General features: G+C 40.2%; 1 protein-coding gene across 1 annotated transcript in view; it reads left to right on the forward strand.

Annotated features, from left to right (window-relative positions):
- RORB (RAR related orphan receptor B) overlaps positions 1 to 16395 on the forward strand; it is a 146323-nt gene that overhangs the window by 115827 nt on the left and 14101 nt on the right. Inside the window, exons 5-8 of the mRNA XM_075410603.1 lie at positions 9895 to 10016; positions 11313 to 11445; positions 13372 to 13479; positions 14611 to 14721. Coding sequence (XP_075266718.1) covers positions 9895 to 10016; positions 11313 to 11445; positions 13372 to 13479; positions 14611 to 14721 — 474 coding nt within the window. The remainder of the gene's footprint in view (positions 1 to 9894; positions 10017 to 11312; positions 11446 to 13371; positions 13480 to 14610; positions 14722 to 16395) is intronic.

A 16395-nucleotide genomic window follows, 5' to 3' on the forward strand; every position in this document is an offset into this window, starting at 1 on the left:
TATTTATTAACTCCCGTTCAAATTTATACAGTAACCCAATTAATCTAAAACTATTTGAAAATGCAGTAAGTAGCCTAAAAGTATACCTCAGATTGGGTTTTCCTGCAAATTTGTAAACCTTTTTGGCTACTTCTGAAAGCAATTTCACTACTCTTTCAATGAAGTCAATTCATATGTGAAATGCAAGCCAACTAGTAATGTCACAATGATTTTACCAATGATAGCCATTGACAGCATTCCTAGATCGGGTTTAATTGCACTGCAGACCATGCATTATAGGTGCTGCAGGAAATGCCATTTTAAATATTGTCCTTTATGTGGGGATAAGTGTTGTAAGTGCAAATACAATCAAGAGAGGTAAAGTTTAATTACTGCTGGCATATGATGCGTGTTTTGCAGAAACAATAATTTTCTGCTGAGTGTCTTTTTTCTGCAGCATCCAGGACAAGGAGGTCCCATCTTAACTGTGGTTATGACTTTTTGAACAATATAAGCAGCTGGATTAAGCAATAAAATTAGCAAAATCAGTGATGTCTTTTAACTGAGATTGAGGAAGGAGAAGATCTTGTTCTGGTTTACTTACTTTTCTGATTGTTTTACAAATAAATTTATAAGATGCATTAAATGGTATTAAAAGCATCTTTATCTATAGCTTACATTTCTAAAGCATGATAATATCGTTCTTTAAGGTGGGTACATTTCTAATCCATTGAAGCAAGCGTAAAAAATTCCTCCTTTTCTCAAAAGATATGAATAGTTTCTTGCATAACCAAACTTGACAAAATATGTTCATTCTACCGAGAATCCAAAAAACAGTTAGAAGGCAACCATTTGTAGCAGTCAAAATATGTAAAATAGCATGTCATACATCCCATATATTACCATATATCATGACAATCTTCTCAGGAATAACACTGTGCTATGAATATTGTCGGATTAGAAATCACACAAAAAAGATCAACGTAAAGCTAGTGGTATAATGAGTACTGAGGCATGCTGTTGCTACCAGTCGTAGGAATAGCTATTTGGCTGATTCCATGTTGTATGCTTCAGAGCAGCAATGTCAATAGTGGAAGAAATGGTAACTGGCTTTCTGCAAGAAACCCTCAAAAAGAGAAGGCTGAAGCAGGTGCCAGTGCATGGAGAACCTGGGAGATGTGAAGGCTGTTGTCTTGCAGAGCTGTGTCTCACACACAACCCACAAGCAGGAAAATGTAGCACTGCAGATGAGAATCAAGAGGGCAAGGCAGTGATGATTTAGGAATCACTGCAGTATATCCACGTGGCATGTTGTCTGCAAAAATGGGTGTGGTTTGAATTAGTAGTGGTGTGTTGCTTGCTTCCTCATCTGAGCAACCCCTGTATCTCAGCGTCAGTACTCCCTGTCATTAAATGTTTGTGTATGTTGTTTCTAGGCAGTCAGCACCGATGAGATGCATACTTACCTTGTGCTGTCTGAGAGCTTAGTCTGGGGTCCACACTGTATTTCTTTGTCACCCTGGACAACGTTGTTCGATTGTTTTTAATCCTCAGGCACAAGGAAGCCAACAGAAATTGGGTTTTACAAATTTTTTTCTTTCCTGATACAGATGGAACATCCTAAGTTTGACTTCCCGAGGCCATAGTTCACTTTTTCATACTGCGTGCCTTCTGTCTGGCAGATTTCATCACTCACTTCATGCTTTTCTCCACTTTCCACCTTATTCCTGAGAATAATGTAATTCTGCTTGTTACACAGTTTGTGATGTTGTTCCTAGCTCTATAGGTAATGATGTCTTTCTTCAGTCCATTTAGTTTTGATACTTTATTTCACAGAACAGTAACAATTCTATTAAACAAGGGTGAAAACACCTGAGAAAAAGTTGGAGTGAAACACACGGGAGAGGAACGTGGATGTCTTTAGTGGAAAAATGCAATGCAACAAGACACAGGGCTAAGATAAATGCTGAAATTGATGATCAGAACACAGATTTTATAGTGCAGTAGACTTGCAGGGATGAAAGTCATGTGTGCATTGGAATAGTTAAAACAAGATAGTAAGGCACGAAGCTCTGTCTTGTGTTCCTTTTTGACTGCATGGACATTTTTTTCTCTTGATCAGTAAAATCTCTGGCATTGCTTGTGATAACCACAGTTTCACTTTCTGATGCTATACGCTGACACCAGTTTGATGCAACTCAGTTGCCACACTGCAGGAAAATAGAGCAATCATAGACTGTTTTGACACTACTTTTTAAACCGTTTCTATACCTAGATTGATTAAAAACTTCATAAAAAGCTAAATGTAAGCCTGTGATAGTGATAGAAGTGCTAAAATATGTCTAACCTCTCCCAGCCTTTTGCAGGCTACGAAAAGGCAAACCCTTCCAACCCTACTTTAAAACCCTTAATATTCCAGTTGTTCCATGCATTTTTCTAGGTTTTGTAGTGAACATTGTCCACTCCAAGCAAAGTTTACTTAATTGTAATAAATGAAACCACATTCTTGTTTCGGAGCAGTCTACATTTTAATAGAAAGATCTATTTGTGTAAGCTATGCTGGAAGAAGTTAGGAAGCAGCTCATCTCAATAAAATTGTGATAATTATATGGTGCCTGTAGAGTCCATCTCCCGTAAGCTCTAGCTATTGCCTTGGTTAGTGCTTTTGCTGCCAGCTAAATGATTTCTAATTAGTACAAAATATACATTTTTTACTAAATTGGCTGAGACCCAGGAAGAGTATTATTAAGTGGAGACCTTTAAGCATTTGTAAAGATCCTCTAGGATTTAACAGAATTCTGGGTCCGTCCTCTCGGTTCCTCCAGATTAGGACTTCATTCAATTGTCTTGTCATTTCTGGTAATTTCTTATTATTTTTTTGAAAGGCAAATGAAACAGTGATTTATTTCAAAGGGAGAGAGAGGAAGTACAGAATTCACACACGTAACATTGCCTAAATGCACAATCTGTTCCTAACAGCAAGCATTCAATAACGTGAACACAAGGGACGGTTATTCCTGAACTAAATTCAGGTGCTTCCAGTCTCATATGAGTGTTTTAATTTTTCAGATCATCTTCCTAGGCAGCATATTGTGTAGTGTTACAAATTTATTAAAAAAATGGGGGTTATGAAACTTGTTAGTCTATCTATAACAGTGTTTGAAAGGGAAGTCTTTTATGCATTCTGACATTGAGAATGCCAGGGACAGATGAAGAATGGGATGAGCTTTTTGAAACCACTTTTAAAAAAAAGTGTTTCTGCTTTTCTCTGAAAAAAATTCAGACCTTTCAGCCAGTTTGTTTAAAAAAATTGGGAACTATTACTCACATTTAACAGCAACCCAAAGACATACTTTTGCTTTGTTCACTGTGTCACTGCCTCTACTACCATGTAAGAATTTCTTGAGGTAATCTGTGTAATGAAACCCGTTTGCAAATCTTTTCATTTTGCTGTCATAATACCCTTGAATTAGGATACAGAAGAGTGTTGATCTGATATCAGCTTGGCATTATTCTGGGTCCTAGAATGGAGACTTTATTTAGAATGTCTAGCTGCAGTTCTGATAGTTGTACGAACTGATATGCATGCTTACAGCAGCCAGCCAAAGCTGTGGTGTTATTCCAGCATTAATTCAAAGTGGATCCCTGCGAGAGCTCAACTTAGGATATAAGCTGAGATGAGCTCTTAGCTACTCAACTGGATCCTAAGGGTAAGTGGCAAATTAAAAATTCATTATTCATTTTAATTGAGGATGATTATCACTGTTTTAGGAGGCACACTTCAAAGTTCTTCAGTTCCCAGTGCAAAAGAAGGGAATGCTGAGAAAAACTGGAGTCTCTCCTGAGAAAACAGAGACAAATGAAAGAACTAAAGAGCCTGTAGGAAAGAGACACTGCCAAGTACTGTGGATAATTTCCACTTAGCAGGCCAAATTCACAGCTGGTGAGTGTTGTGTGGAGTTATTACACCCATACCCACCAGCATTGCACTTGACCCCAAGTCAGAGTTTTTCCTCAGTACTGTACTTTGAGATCTCCGAATATTGCAAGAAAATGTCTGAAAAAGGCAGGACTGACTCATCAGCTGATGATAGACCCCTGCAGGTCTCTGCTATGCTGATTTATACTATCTAGGTTACAATGTTCAGTTTTCTGTATGTACTTAGGATTTAAGCAGCTCCTAATCCAGCGGTGCAATACCTTTGAGCTGTCATAACCTTTGAAAAGTGTCTTTTGTGAGGAGTCTACTGAAATCTAAAATAAGAAATTACAGCAGTGGAAAAAAAAAGTGGTGGTGGTGGGGTAATTAAAAAAGAAGATCCCACCAGAGCAGCCGAAACTGGAAACAGAGAAGGTCATTTGAGTTCTGGAAGTTGTGAGCTGTAGTCCCACATTTATGCAAGAGGTGTATAGCTTGTGCAGTGTTCCTCTTCCCTTGCAATATATGCTTTTGATCTGTTTTTCTGATGGAATAGGGCTTTTGGAGTCTTACTGTCTGCCCAGTCCTTCTATCAGGACTGTCTAACACTTCCTCAGCTAGTGTCCAGCTTCATTGAAGTGAAGCAGAAGTCTCAGACACTTGGGTTCTCACAAGCTTTGGAAAAGAGGCTACTCAGCAGGTGAAGCAGACAGACAACCTTAGCGAAAGGCAGAAGCCATGACCCAGGCCCGTGTTCACCCCAGAAGGTGGTGGCTGCTGGGCAGTCGGCCTCAGCAGACCAACTGCTCGTACACATTCATTGTACCTCTTACTCAGCCAAACACAAGGCATGGGAGGTCAGAGAGGGAATGGCAAGCAATATTTAACCCGACTGTAGGAAACCAGGATTTGTGGCACTAATTGTGCTATAGCTTACTTCACAGTTCACTTGTCCATCCTCACAGAATTTTTCTTCTCTCTGTAGTTTTAGGTAGTCCAGGCCAAATTTAAAAGGCATTTCCTTTGCTAAAATAGCATTGACCTCCCGTGGTCTCCTTCATCCCTATCTTGTCTATGTCCTATATTCCATGTCTCACCCTTCAGATACTACTTTTCCCTGATGACTTCATTTAATTCTGTTAGCATAAATGACATCCCTCGTTATGCTTCAGGACAGTTCCCATCAATATTTGCACATGACCTCTTTCAGTTATTGGCCTTAACAGTCTAATTTGTAACCACCAAACCACAACTCCAGCAGCACATTCTGTAGATGTTTGTTTATTTATTCTGTTACCATGCTCGCATTGTACAACTTTTGTTTCACCACAGTACATGTACATCTTTCTGTTACATTTTTTTTCTCCATCTAGTCATAGCCATTGAGGCCATCTTGCCTGACAAGTTGCATGTTGCAGACCATAAAATTACATACATGCATGCAGAACTTATTTGAAGAAAACCACAATATTTTTCTCTGAATGAGAACAAATCTTTTTGACAGACAGTTCTGCAGCTTCCTGATGTACAATTTTCGGCTTCTACAGGACATATTCTACTATGCATTTGACTTTTTTTTTCACTTCTGCATTGCAAAATCCCAATTAATTTATCTCCCCACCCAGCTGGCATCTCTCAGGGCCCCACCAGCAGTACCTGGGCTGCTGTGACAAGAAGGGCAGCGTTCCCACCTGCTGCGGGACACGGGGGCCAGACCAACCTCTTGGGTTGCTGCTCTCCGGCCACACAAACCAGCAATACCTAGGTTTCCTCGCCACCCCTAAGAATGGACAAGACTTTACAGCTGGAAGAGTGGGCCATTGTAGAAAAACAGATATGTGCAGGGCAGAAATGAAATATGAGTGGTCATTCCATGATATAGCTTGGGTATTTCTGATTTTTCCAGACCTTGTATTGGTTGTAACAATTGACTGATTTCTTGAATAAGTATGTTGCTTCCGGTTCATGTCTCCAGCAGCAAGCACTTTTTTCTAGACTTTTTTTTTTTTTTTAATGAAACATAGCATTTATACAAAAAATGTCTGCTTTCCATGAAAAATTTCAAGGTACCACTGCTAATAAATCTTCAAATTTAGAACCAAGTTATCTAATACAAATGCTTCCATGTCAAAGTGCGTGCTGGAGTTCAACCACTGGAATCACATTATTTTCTGTGGGCTGTGCTTCCCAGACAGAGTCAATCTGCCAGTATATGCTGTGGCTTTCAGATTCCCCATGGTCTCATGTAGTATCAAGTGATCATGATACATGGTAGGAGATATGGTCCTGATATAATAAACCCAGTATACAGAGAAAAAGAGAAGAGTTAAGCACCTAGTCTACATTTGTGTTTACATACTATGGCAGATAAGCTTTACAAATCCTGCAGTTTACAGCTGTAGTTATTGTAACGCTGGTGGTGTACTATCATGCGGGCTCAGTAATTCTTTCAGTTGGAATTATTAATTTTCACTCAACAGTTGCAGCAGTTGGTGCTTGTAAAATAAAATGTTGTAGACTTTGATTCTCACATGTGAGTGGCCAGCATCATCTCTTTTGTTTTCCTTTTCATAAAACAAACCTTGCAAACATGCTGTAACTTTTGTAAATTGGGGGCTGGCAACATTTCAAGCAGAAATGCAGTTCACATTGAGGTCACAAAAATGGAGTTGTGTTTTATATCCTTGCAGCCCATCCAAACAGGATTCCTAGTTGTGTCCATGCAGCTTTCCAGTGTAAGGGGACCCTTGAAATCTCTGGATCAAGGTTTTTGAAAACAAAATGAACAAAACTCAAGACTTGATGTGTGGAGTAACAGTGGTGGACTCTTCTCACCTGCAGGGACACAGCTGTTGAGCATCACCTCAGCAGGGTACCTCTGTCAGGTTGAGGCCACAGCCTCTACATCAAGGCAATATCTCTCCTCGCACCCTGTGAAGCTGTTTGCTTTCTTTCCTCATCATACGTTTCTTTCTAGTTCTACTAAAAGAATTAATCTGTTGAACTCAGTTGCCAGCAGTGCTTCACAGTCATATTTTGGGTAAAGCACAGTATCTGTGCCATATTACAGCACAGGTTTACATTGGGGGTCAGTACATTATTTGCAGTGGTTTAGCAACTTCCTTCTGCATGGGGTTGCTGAGGTCTGTACTGATTCCAGCTTCATTAGTGAAAAGCTGCTAAAATCTGAAAATGTTAGAAAAAAAGGCTATGGTCTTTGAAACCCTTTGAGAGTGATGTTCTTTGCTCTGCCTATATTGGATCTCATGTTGCTGGGCCATCTGAGAAGCCAAGGCAAGCTTATACTTCTACTTTTTGCATCATTCCAGCTCTGCACACCTAGTGTATGCTTTATTTGCATAAGGCTCCTTCCAGGGACTCCAACATTGAGTGTAAGCAAGCAGCCTTCTCTGCTGCTTATGCTGAATGAGCAGTCCCCTCCTCCCCTGAGACGCAGTGTACCCTTTCCATCACACACTCAGCCTTGCCTGGCCTGTGGCATGAGAGTTTCAAGTCTGTCTTGCACCTGATTCCTCTTTGGATGTCAACATTCAGAGCTGCTGCTTGCTGCAATTGCCCTAGGCCTTTGCACATCTAAATGCATTTTAATGTCAGCTCAACATAAGCACAAATATGTAAGGAAAAGATGTGTGGGGGTAAAACACAGGATGCCATCCCTACAAAACCCTGAAGAATTTGTCATCTCTTCGATCTTAAGGTAAATACATAAGTCGTAGGAAAAGGAGTAGAGCTAAGGATCTTTGTAGTAATGTAGAACTGCTAATCAAGTATATTTTGAGGTCAATGAAAGAAGAAGGACGTATTTTCAGATTGTTGGCATCAGGGCTCCTTGTCTGATTCAAAATCTGTCTATGGAGTAATATTAAAGTATTTGAGGTATTTATCGTAAGCATTTTCTTTATGTCAAGAGTGTGATTAGTCCAGCTTGTGTAACAAATCGTGAGGCTAGGAGAGGTGGGCTAGGAAGCACAAGAGAGAAAAGGGCCAACCAATAGGTGCAGAGAACAAGATCCTTCACTATTCAGGCTTCAGAATTGTAATACAAGTTGAAATCATACTTCTTTCACTGGCATTTTAGATACAAAGCCTAAATGTTCCTCTGACCGTACTTCAGTTCTGTCCGGTTAAATCCTTCCAGAAACATCTGTGACAAAACCTAAAGCTTCAGCTTAACTTCTGCAGTCAGATTTACTGTGGCTAAGGATGTTGCCAGAAATGCGATGTTGTTAAAAGTGTACTTCAAATAGAACAATATGGGGGTAAACATCTGAAATTTGGTCTCGCTAAAAAAGGCGGGGTTTACTTACTTTTCTAGCTTAAACAAATGCAAATAAACCCTTCTTGATCCTTTAGAAAAATCTGTTTAAATTCATCATCCCTTTATTCCAACATGCTCGTTTATCTGTAAGGCTTTTACTATAAAATGCAACAGCTTACCATCATGGGTTAAGACTTGCATCCGACCTTCCATAGAAGAATGATGGGTAGATCCCTGTACTCACTAATATACACTTTTAGTTATCTTTATGCCTGAGTCAATTCTTCGATCAGGAAACCTAAAGATAGTGTTGACCTTTAAAGGAATACCTGTAAAGATTGAATTGAGTGGTTTTATTTTTCCTACAAAAAAACTGGAACTCTTCTGTATATTTTTCAGCTCCTTTCCACTGAGTCTGGGCTTATTAACCGTGAGGGCAGCGCAGGCATCTCTCCTTCAGACAGCACTACTATAGCAGTGATTGCAGAGACCATATACCTGTTTACGTTAATTTTTCAGCTTTCCTTCTTGCTGGTGTTTTTAAATTCAGTCCACATCTGGCCATAGAAACAGTCTCATTTCAGGACTCCAAGCACCAGATCCACCCACTGCAGGCAAACTGCTGAGGATGTGAAGGAGTAAATGATGGCATTCGTTCTACTTCCCATGCTCGGATTTGGCTAATCTATTGTCAGTGTCCTGTTTTCTGAGAAATGCCAGTTCTGCCACAAGGGCTTCAGTTCAGTTCTGTGGCTTCGCCTTTGTTCTGTTGTTTAAAAGGTATGCAGCTTAAGCAATGTCGTCAGGCTGAGGCACTGAGGTTCATTAAACATGTAGCTCTCAAAGCTGCAAAATAAGGAATCATCACATTTCTATGGCGTGTTTTATCAAGACATTTCAACTTCCAGTGCGGGAAGTTTTGTGAAAATCTTTTTAATCCACTCAAGTAGCTTAAAGGGGAAGATCTACTTTAAAATACTTCCCTGAAAAGTTTGCTCTTAGTTTCAGTGGGATCTCAGGTCAGCATTGAATGCTTCCCTTTCCCCTTGCATGCTGCATTCCATGTTATCCAGTAGTTTCTAAGGCTGCAATTTCAGAAGAAATATAAGGTGACTTAATCCTGTATGTAAGATCTACTCCCCTCATATCTCCTTCTAAAACCCAGGATACTAGTTCTAGCTTTCACCCCTTGCGAGCACCAGTCTCCACATTCGTGTTCATCAAGCTAAATCAGAAAGTGATCCAGCTGAAAACTAGCTTGAGAAAAAAGAGATCTGTTTCCCTTTTCTCTGATATGAGCCACCCCAAGGTAATGCAAATGCCCGTGTTAGACTGGAGCAGTCAGAGCTGGGCAGCTGCACAGGCTTGAGGCAGACAGAAGTGATCAAGCAACCAAGGTCTTCAAATGACATTTATTTAAACACAGGGAAAAAAAAATTACATACAGAATGAAAGAGTCTGAATAGTTTCACAAGATTCATTGTTAGTTTCATGTGCAGATCCACTGTTTATCAAGTATTATTTGGCTTTGGGTTGAGTACTGAAACATTTTCAACAGCCATCTTCTGAAATAAAAAAAATCAGAAAGGTAGCATTGGACAAATTTAAAAAAAAAAACAACTGCATTTTCCAACAACTTTAATGTTTTGAACATTTTGCTATTGCAAATCACTGTTCACTGTTTCATGCAAGCTATTTTTTATTCTCCTCTTCACAGATCGAATTGCACAGAATATCATTAAGTCTCATTTGGAGACATGTCAATATACAATGGAAGAACTACACCAGCTAGCGTGGCAGACCCACACATATGAAGAAATTAAGGTTTACCAGAGCAAGGTACAATCTTGTAATATGCTTTTTCTTCTGCTCCCTATGGTTTGAAATTGTTAACAGTGCAATGTATTTGGCAAGGATATGCTGATGAGTTTCTTATAGGTCAAAACAGGTTTTAAATATCTTTGAGGAGCTGGTTACTGAAAGCAAAGGAGTGACACTCCGTAAAAAGAAGCAGCAGCTCCAGTATGTTAGGATGTTTGCTAATGTTAGGATGTTTGCTTAGGCATGGTTATGGAATCCAGCTTCCCATACTTTCCTTGTTATCACAGGTCTAAATTTCATGCAGAAATTCAGTTGATTTCAATGTGATCAGGACTGGGTCCTCTGTTGTAAGGATTTTGAGAAAACAAGATGGCCTAAATTTGTTTCCTTATAATTTTGAAAACACGTCCCCTTTTTATGTGAATAAGAAGTATCTGTCGCTTACAGACAATAGATAAGGACAAACCAAATATACTCTTTAAATTGAAGTTGTTCAAAACTGTGTGGGCAAATGACCTTGTGACACTACAGTTTTGTTCTACATCTGTGATTGTCAGGTCAAGTTCAGACAATTTCCCACTGGCACCTTTTCAGATGTAGTCCAGTCACAGAAATCTTTGGGCCTCTCAATCCGGCATCACTAGCAATGATTCTTCCATCAGATTTCAGTTGCCATATTAGCTGATCATGCAAGAGACAAAAGGGACTCCAGCTTGTTCTTTGAAAGCTGAGGGGCTATGCAGTACTATAAAGAATAAGAATACATCACAGCTTGCAGAGCTGTGGCATGCAAACCAAGAGCATCCATTTACATTTGCACACTTATGTGTGCCAGGAAAATTATTATCAAGGAGACAAAATTTTGATGCAATCAGTGTTCAGATTGCAATGATACTTTAATTATATATTATTCTAAGTTTCAAACTGGCAAAAATAGTCTGTTGGAGAACTTAATAGCACTGTGCCACTTCTCCCTAAGAGTACTGTGGGATGTTTACATTGTTTGTGTGGCTGTTTGTCTGTTTTGCACAATTAGACATTAGAATCGCATTTCAACATTGGTCAATGCATTCTCCCCGTTTGAAGAGGCAATGCCAGGTTCAGATCACTGGGACAATCAGCTTGTGAAAACAGCCTTCTGATGAAAAGTGTCACATACCTCAAGAAGCAGAGATGCAGCTAGCTCTGCCCAGGGATGGGGGGGCCAGGGGAGACTGAAGAGTGTGCCTTTTGGCGAGGCCACATGAAGAACTTTATGCACTGATGAACCCACTTGCTCACTGCTTTGCTTTTGCATGTGTGTTTTCCCGGAAGACCAGAGAAGCTCTGTGGCAGCAGTGTGCCATTCAGATCACCCACGCTATCCAGTACGTGGTGGAGTTTGCAAAGCGCATAACAGGTTTCATGGAGCTCTGCCAGAATGACCAAATTCTCCTCCTCAAGTCAGGTGGGTAAATACCAGAAGCTATAAACTGGTTTAGCACCCTGCACATTAGAAATGTGGTCTGCTGCCTTGTTCTGCAAATCATTTTAATTTCAGTCTGTTTCATTAGTTACATTAACCCTTCTGTGTTTTTGCATATTAATCATGTTACTGCCTTCTGATCCACTTCCCTCTGCAGTCGGTTGTGGTTAAGTACACGCTCGCACACAATCGTTGCAGAAACTGCAGTCTCCAACCTGACATGTGGTGGAAGGACCCTGCGAATTGAGCTGGTCGAATCAGTCATCTGCCACCCTCTAAAATCCCTACTCGTCATTAGTGAAGTGAACACAAGCTCACCAGGGCTGCCTCTGTGGTCATCTCTAATCTTTTTAATGAGACTGCAGAAATACCCTCCAGCCGGTGCACAGGAGGGAAAATCCCTGCTGGCGCCAGTTGGTTTCAGAATAAATGAGAGCGGATGATGGTGGTGTGCTCCGGCCATGCTCTCTGTGCATGCCAGGGTGTGCACCTGTGTGCATAAGGGCAAGGGGGAACAGGGTTTCCTTCCCTGTCACAGGACTCGGCATCTTCTGTCCTCCGGAAGAATCATGACGAGATTTATCGTGACTGTGTAGTAACACTGCCAGACTCAGGAGAACAAAATGGTATGACTAAGTGAACCGTGACTGGTAATTAGCAGCATTTAGCCTGTTCTATCAGTTTCTTGCTCCTTCCGTGTGTAAAAGGCAGGATGCTGTGTGAGGCAGGTCCTTAATGCATAAGAAGTGCTTCCTATTTCGAGAGAGAGCTCTTCATTAAGGCTGAAAGGGCATGTGATTCAGCACTCAGTAACAGAGCACAGTGGCTCGCTGTGGGGCTGAACAGACAGTCGTCACAGGTACAGACGGAAGGGATACACAGGCCCTGGGAGCACACACACAGCCTCCTGGAGAAATGGAGTCGTAGCATGAGAACTATATTTTTGAAGCTCCTACTAATTTCAAAAATTCTGCAGATGCCAGCGTATCCCAGGTAACTTCCTTCATTTGGCTGGTAAAGATAACAACACAACTGCACCTTCAGCAAAAGATATATGTATAGATATAGTATATTTGACTGTGCTATCAGACAACTCTGGTTAGCTTCAACATGTATAAATATGCCAGGTTTTATTTTCTATTTTGCTGTTAATACTGAGCAAGAGTTAGAAAATCAGCCCTTTTCACTCAGAAGGATGTCTGCAAAAGAATTCTCAGTTTCAGAGTCCCTCTTACAGGAGATCTGGATTTAGTTAAGAGGTGCTTTAATTTTCCCCTTCATTTTCCCAAACTGTGTATTTTTGCAGTTAGGAAATAATTGGGAAAGATAAGGAGGAAAGAAAAAAGGATTCCTTCGGCTATTCCCCAACCTGAAAGAAAAACAATGGAAACCAAAGTATAACCGAATTCCTGAATTCAGGGGTGTTCTTGACAGTACTTTAATTTTTATTTTCTCTCTGAAATCCGTTTGTGATGTTCTCTGCCTCCAGCCCATGGAAGATGGGTTTTATATACACATTGAGTGAAGCTGAGTTTATGTATAAAAAAGGTTTAATTGTTAAAAAAGGTTTTCAATAAATGCCTAATTTTCATTATAAAATATTTCAAATTGAAAATATTTGCCTAGGTCTAAATTCAGATTAAGTCCAGGCTGCCAATTTGCTGCAATGGGGGAAAAATCATCGTGAAGAAAATGTGGTTAGCCTGGACCAGATATTGCCCGTTCCATACTCAATGCAGACAGAAATATTTTTTCTCTCATTGAGAGACATAGATGCCTTCAAAGAATGTCTGTCCCTGATGATGTTTCTAATGACTGATGTCTTCCTAAATATTTTCTTGAAATGTCCTATATTCTGATGTTTTGAAGTAATATGTGGTACTTTTTGCTCTTTTTTGTGTCTGATAGGCTGCTTGGAAGTGGTTTTAGTGAGAATGTGCCGTGCCTTCAACCCACTCAACAATACTGTTCTGTTTGAAGGAAAGTATGGAGGGATGCAAATGTTTAAAGCCTTGGGTATGCTGGTCTTCTTCTTTTCAACCATTTACATTGAACCACATAGTGACAGATTTGTCTTTCTGCAAATAGTCACCCACAATGAAAATCTCCAGTAAATACTGAATCCCCAAACCTCCAAATCTCTAGTCTGGAACTGGAAAAGAAAAAAGGTGACTCCACTAGCTGCTCGCAGTGATGGGTGGTTTTCTTCACTGAAAAAGAGCAGTATGAAGGTTTCTTACTCTGCCATCTGAAGTTTTGATAGAATGTGAGTTTATGGCAGGAGCCAAGCAGTTTATCTTCACAGTTCAGTTATGCATGACATATCCAGTCACTCCCACTAATCATATCCTGCAGAAGCCAGTTTTAGCTCCAGCAGCAAGGGGACTAAAATGATGAACTATTACAAAATATAGACAATGACTTACCTAAAATACTATTTTGCCTAAAACACTATTTTGCCTAAAACTTTTAAGCTCATTTAGATTCATGTATTGAAATAATTGCTTCATTTCTCAAGATGATATTGAGTGCTACCTGAAATGCTAATAGCTGAATGGGTGTCTTTTGCCCATCCATGAGACTGATACATTATCAGAAATTTATTCAGACCAAACTCAAAGAGAGATATTTACTTCAAATGTATATATTGATCATATAGGTATACATTTTTGTTATTTGCATATGGATAAATGTAACACTACTTCACAATATTAAAGCATTTATGAATGTGCATTAGCTGATTTATTTTGGTCTTTATGAAGTTTTCACAAATTTTCATAAATATTTATACTGTTCATTAATAAAATTTTATGTATGAGAGTTATTTAGGACTGATGATTCATACCTCTTAGATTTGATATCTGTTTGAAAATAACATTTCTTTCCATATTGGGAAAAGAAAACCATCTTCTCAGATGTCTGTGCAATTTTTGTACAGGTCATGCCCCTAACTCTTGATAATTTTTGTGCTTCAGTGGGTGTTTTAGTGACACCTTTTTAGGGTAGGTGGCATTTTAGTAGCTGATGAAAGGCACTTGTACAGACATGCACTCACAACTTTTATTGAGATCAAAACAATCCACGTTTCATGACAGGTTAAAGAGCTGATAAATTTCTAGCATTGATTTTGTCCTCTATGGTCTGCAGGTTCTGATGATCTGGTGAATGAAGCGTTTGATTTTGCAAAGAATTTATGTTCCTTACAGCTGACTGAGGAAGAGATTGCCTTGTTTTCATCTGCTGTTCTGATATCACCAGGTAATATTTCAATCCAAATGCCACAATGATTCTTCTTTTTTTTCATCCTTGTCCACCTCTATTTCTACCTACCTGAACAGCCATTTAAGCTGTATTAAGCAATATTAAGCAATGTATCAAGCAAGGGAACAATACCTGAATTAACCAAATATACCTCACTGTCCCTTTAGTAGACTGTCAGCAGTTACACGTACTGGAAATAGATCCAGACTGTGGGAGTGACAGACATGAAGCAGGATTGTGTGGACAAGCAGGGCAGGCTGGCATTCCTCCAGACCACGTCCAGAGAAGCATGGTACTCAAGGAGGTGCATGTTCCTCCTACCATTTTCAGGGAGCTCAAACCTCACAGCCCTGAGCAGGCTGTATAGTCCCTAAGTATGATGGGCTTTTTCTGTGGGTATAGTAACACAGGCCATAAAAATCTGTATGAGGTCCTGTCTGAATTTAGCTCCAGGTGAGAGGCGATGATTCCAGGGGCAACATGCTCTTTTGCATTTATTCATATATCATAACTGTGCATAGGCAAGCATTCGTTCAGTGAGTGCTGGCTGTCTGGCCACAGAAAAGAGGTTTTTGTGACTGAATTGACTCAGAAGGTGGATCTATAACATAAGCCCACAGTTTAGTGTGATGTTTTTCAACATGCCTCAGGAGAGGTAGACCCCCAGTTTCCACTAAGAGTAACGTTTTCAAAGGCCTTTACAAAAAATCCCACCATTAATTATTTTTCCAGCCTATTCTGCTAAAGACTTCCTCTAGGTCACTTTGCCCTTTTGCACATCTGTGGTGGAGATTACATTAGGCAGAATTAGACTAGCACAGATGGTGTCATCATGTTCATTGTCATCATTAATGACTCTGCTCCTTTTATTCTCCCTTCGAGTAGTTGTTGTGGTCATCTGCTCAGAGGTGAAATGGTTGAGCCAGTGGCTTTTCATGGTGTTAGGCCAGGATGTTCCAGAGATGACCCTCCTAACAGCCGCCATTTCCACTTCAGAGGTGTCTCAGCTGTGCGCAGCGGTGAAACTTGCCTGTGCTCTGTCCCCCAGATCCGCTGACTTCCTCTGCGACAGGGGACTTGCACTGTTCTGATGCATTCCTGTCCATCAGCTCTCCCTCAGTCTGAAAAGACCAAAGCTGTGAGCGCGACAGAGATGTGCAGCCAGTGCTTGCTCCTGGTTAGCACTAGTGGCCTGTTCAGCAGACTGACTCAGTGCAAAGCTGAAAACAACCCAGAAATTTGTTTGGGTTGTGGACTTCAATAAGATGTTAACAGGCACTGCAGAAGATGGTTTCAGTGTTTCCACCTGACTTCATATTCTGAAGGCAAGGGAAGCAGGAAGAGAGTGGTGGGAACCTTGTAAGCAGGTTCTGTATTTCTCTTTTATAATAGCTGGAGGTTTTTCTACTATTCAGTTTATTTTCTTTAGCAACAGGAAAACTAGGAGTTAGCTGAACAGACAGAAACAATAAGACAATTTCGAAGCTGACTTCAAAGCACCTTGGATCAGATGGGGGCATCTCTTCTGCAGAGAGAAAAAGAATTCAGTTATGTAATTTCTAGCCAAATAGGAAAGAAGTCATGTTTCTGTCCCCCAGGTAATCTTGGAAAGGAGAACAAGTAATAGACCTATTCAACAAAATCTGGTCGCAGAAAGCTTCTAGCATCTCA

Source organism: Opisthocomus hoazin, chromosome Z (assembly GCF_030867145.1).
Source record: "Opisthocomus hoazin isolate bOpiHoa1 chromosome Z, bOpiHoa1.hap1, whole genome shotgun sequence".
Lineage (NCBI taxonomy): Eukaryota > Metazoa > Chordata > Aves > Opisthocomiformes > Opisthocomidae > Opisthocomus > Opisthocomus hoazin.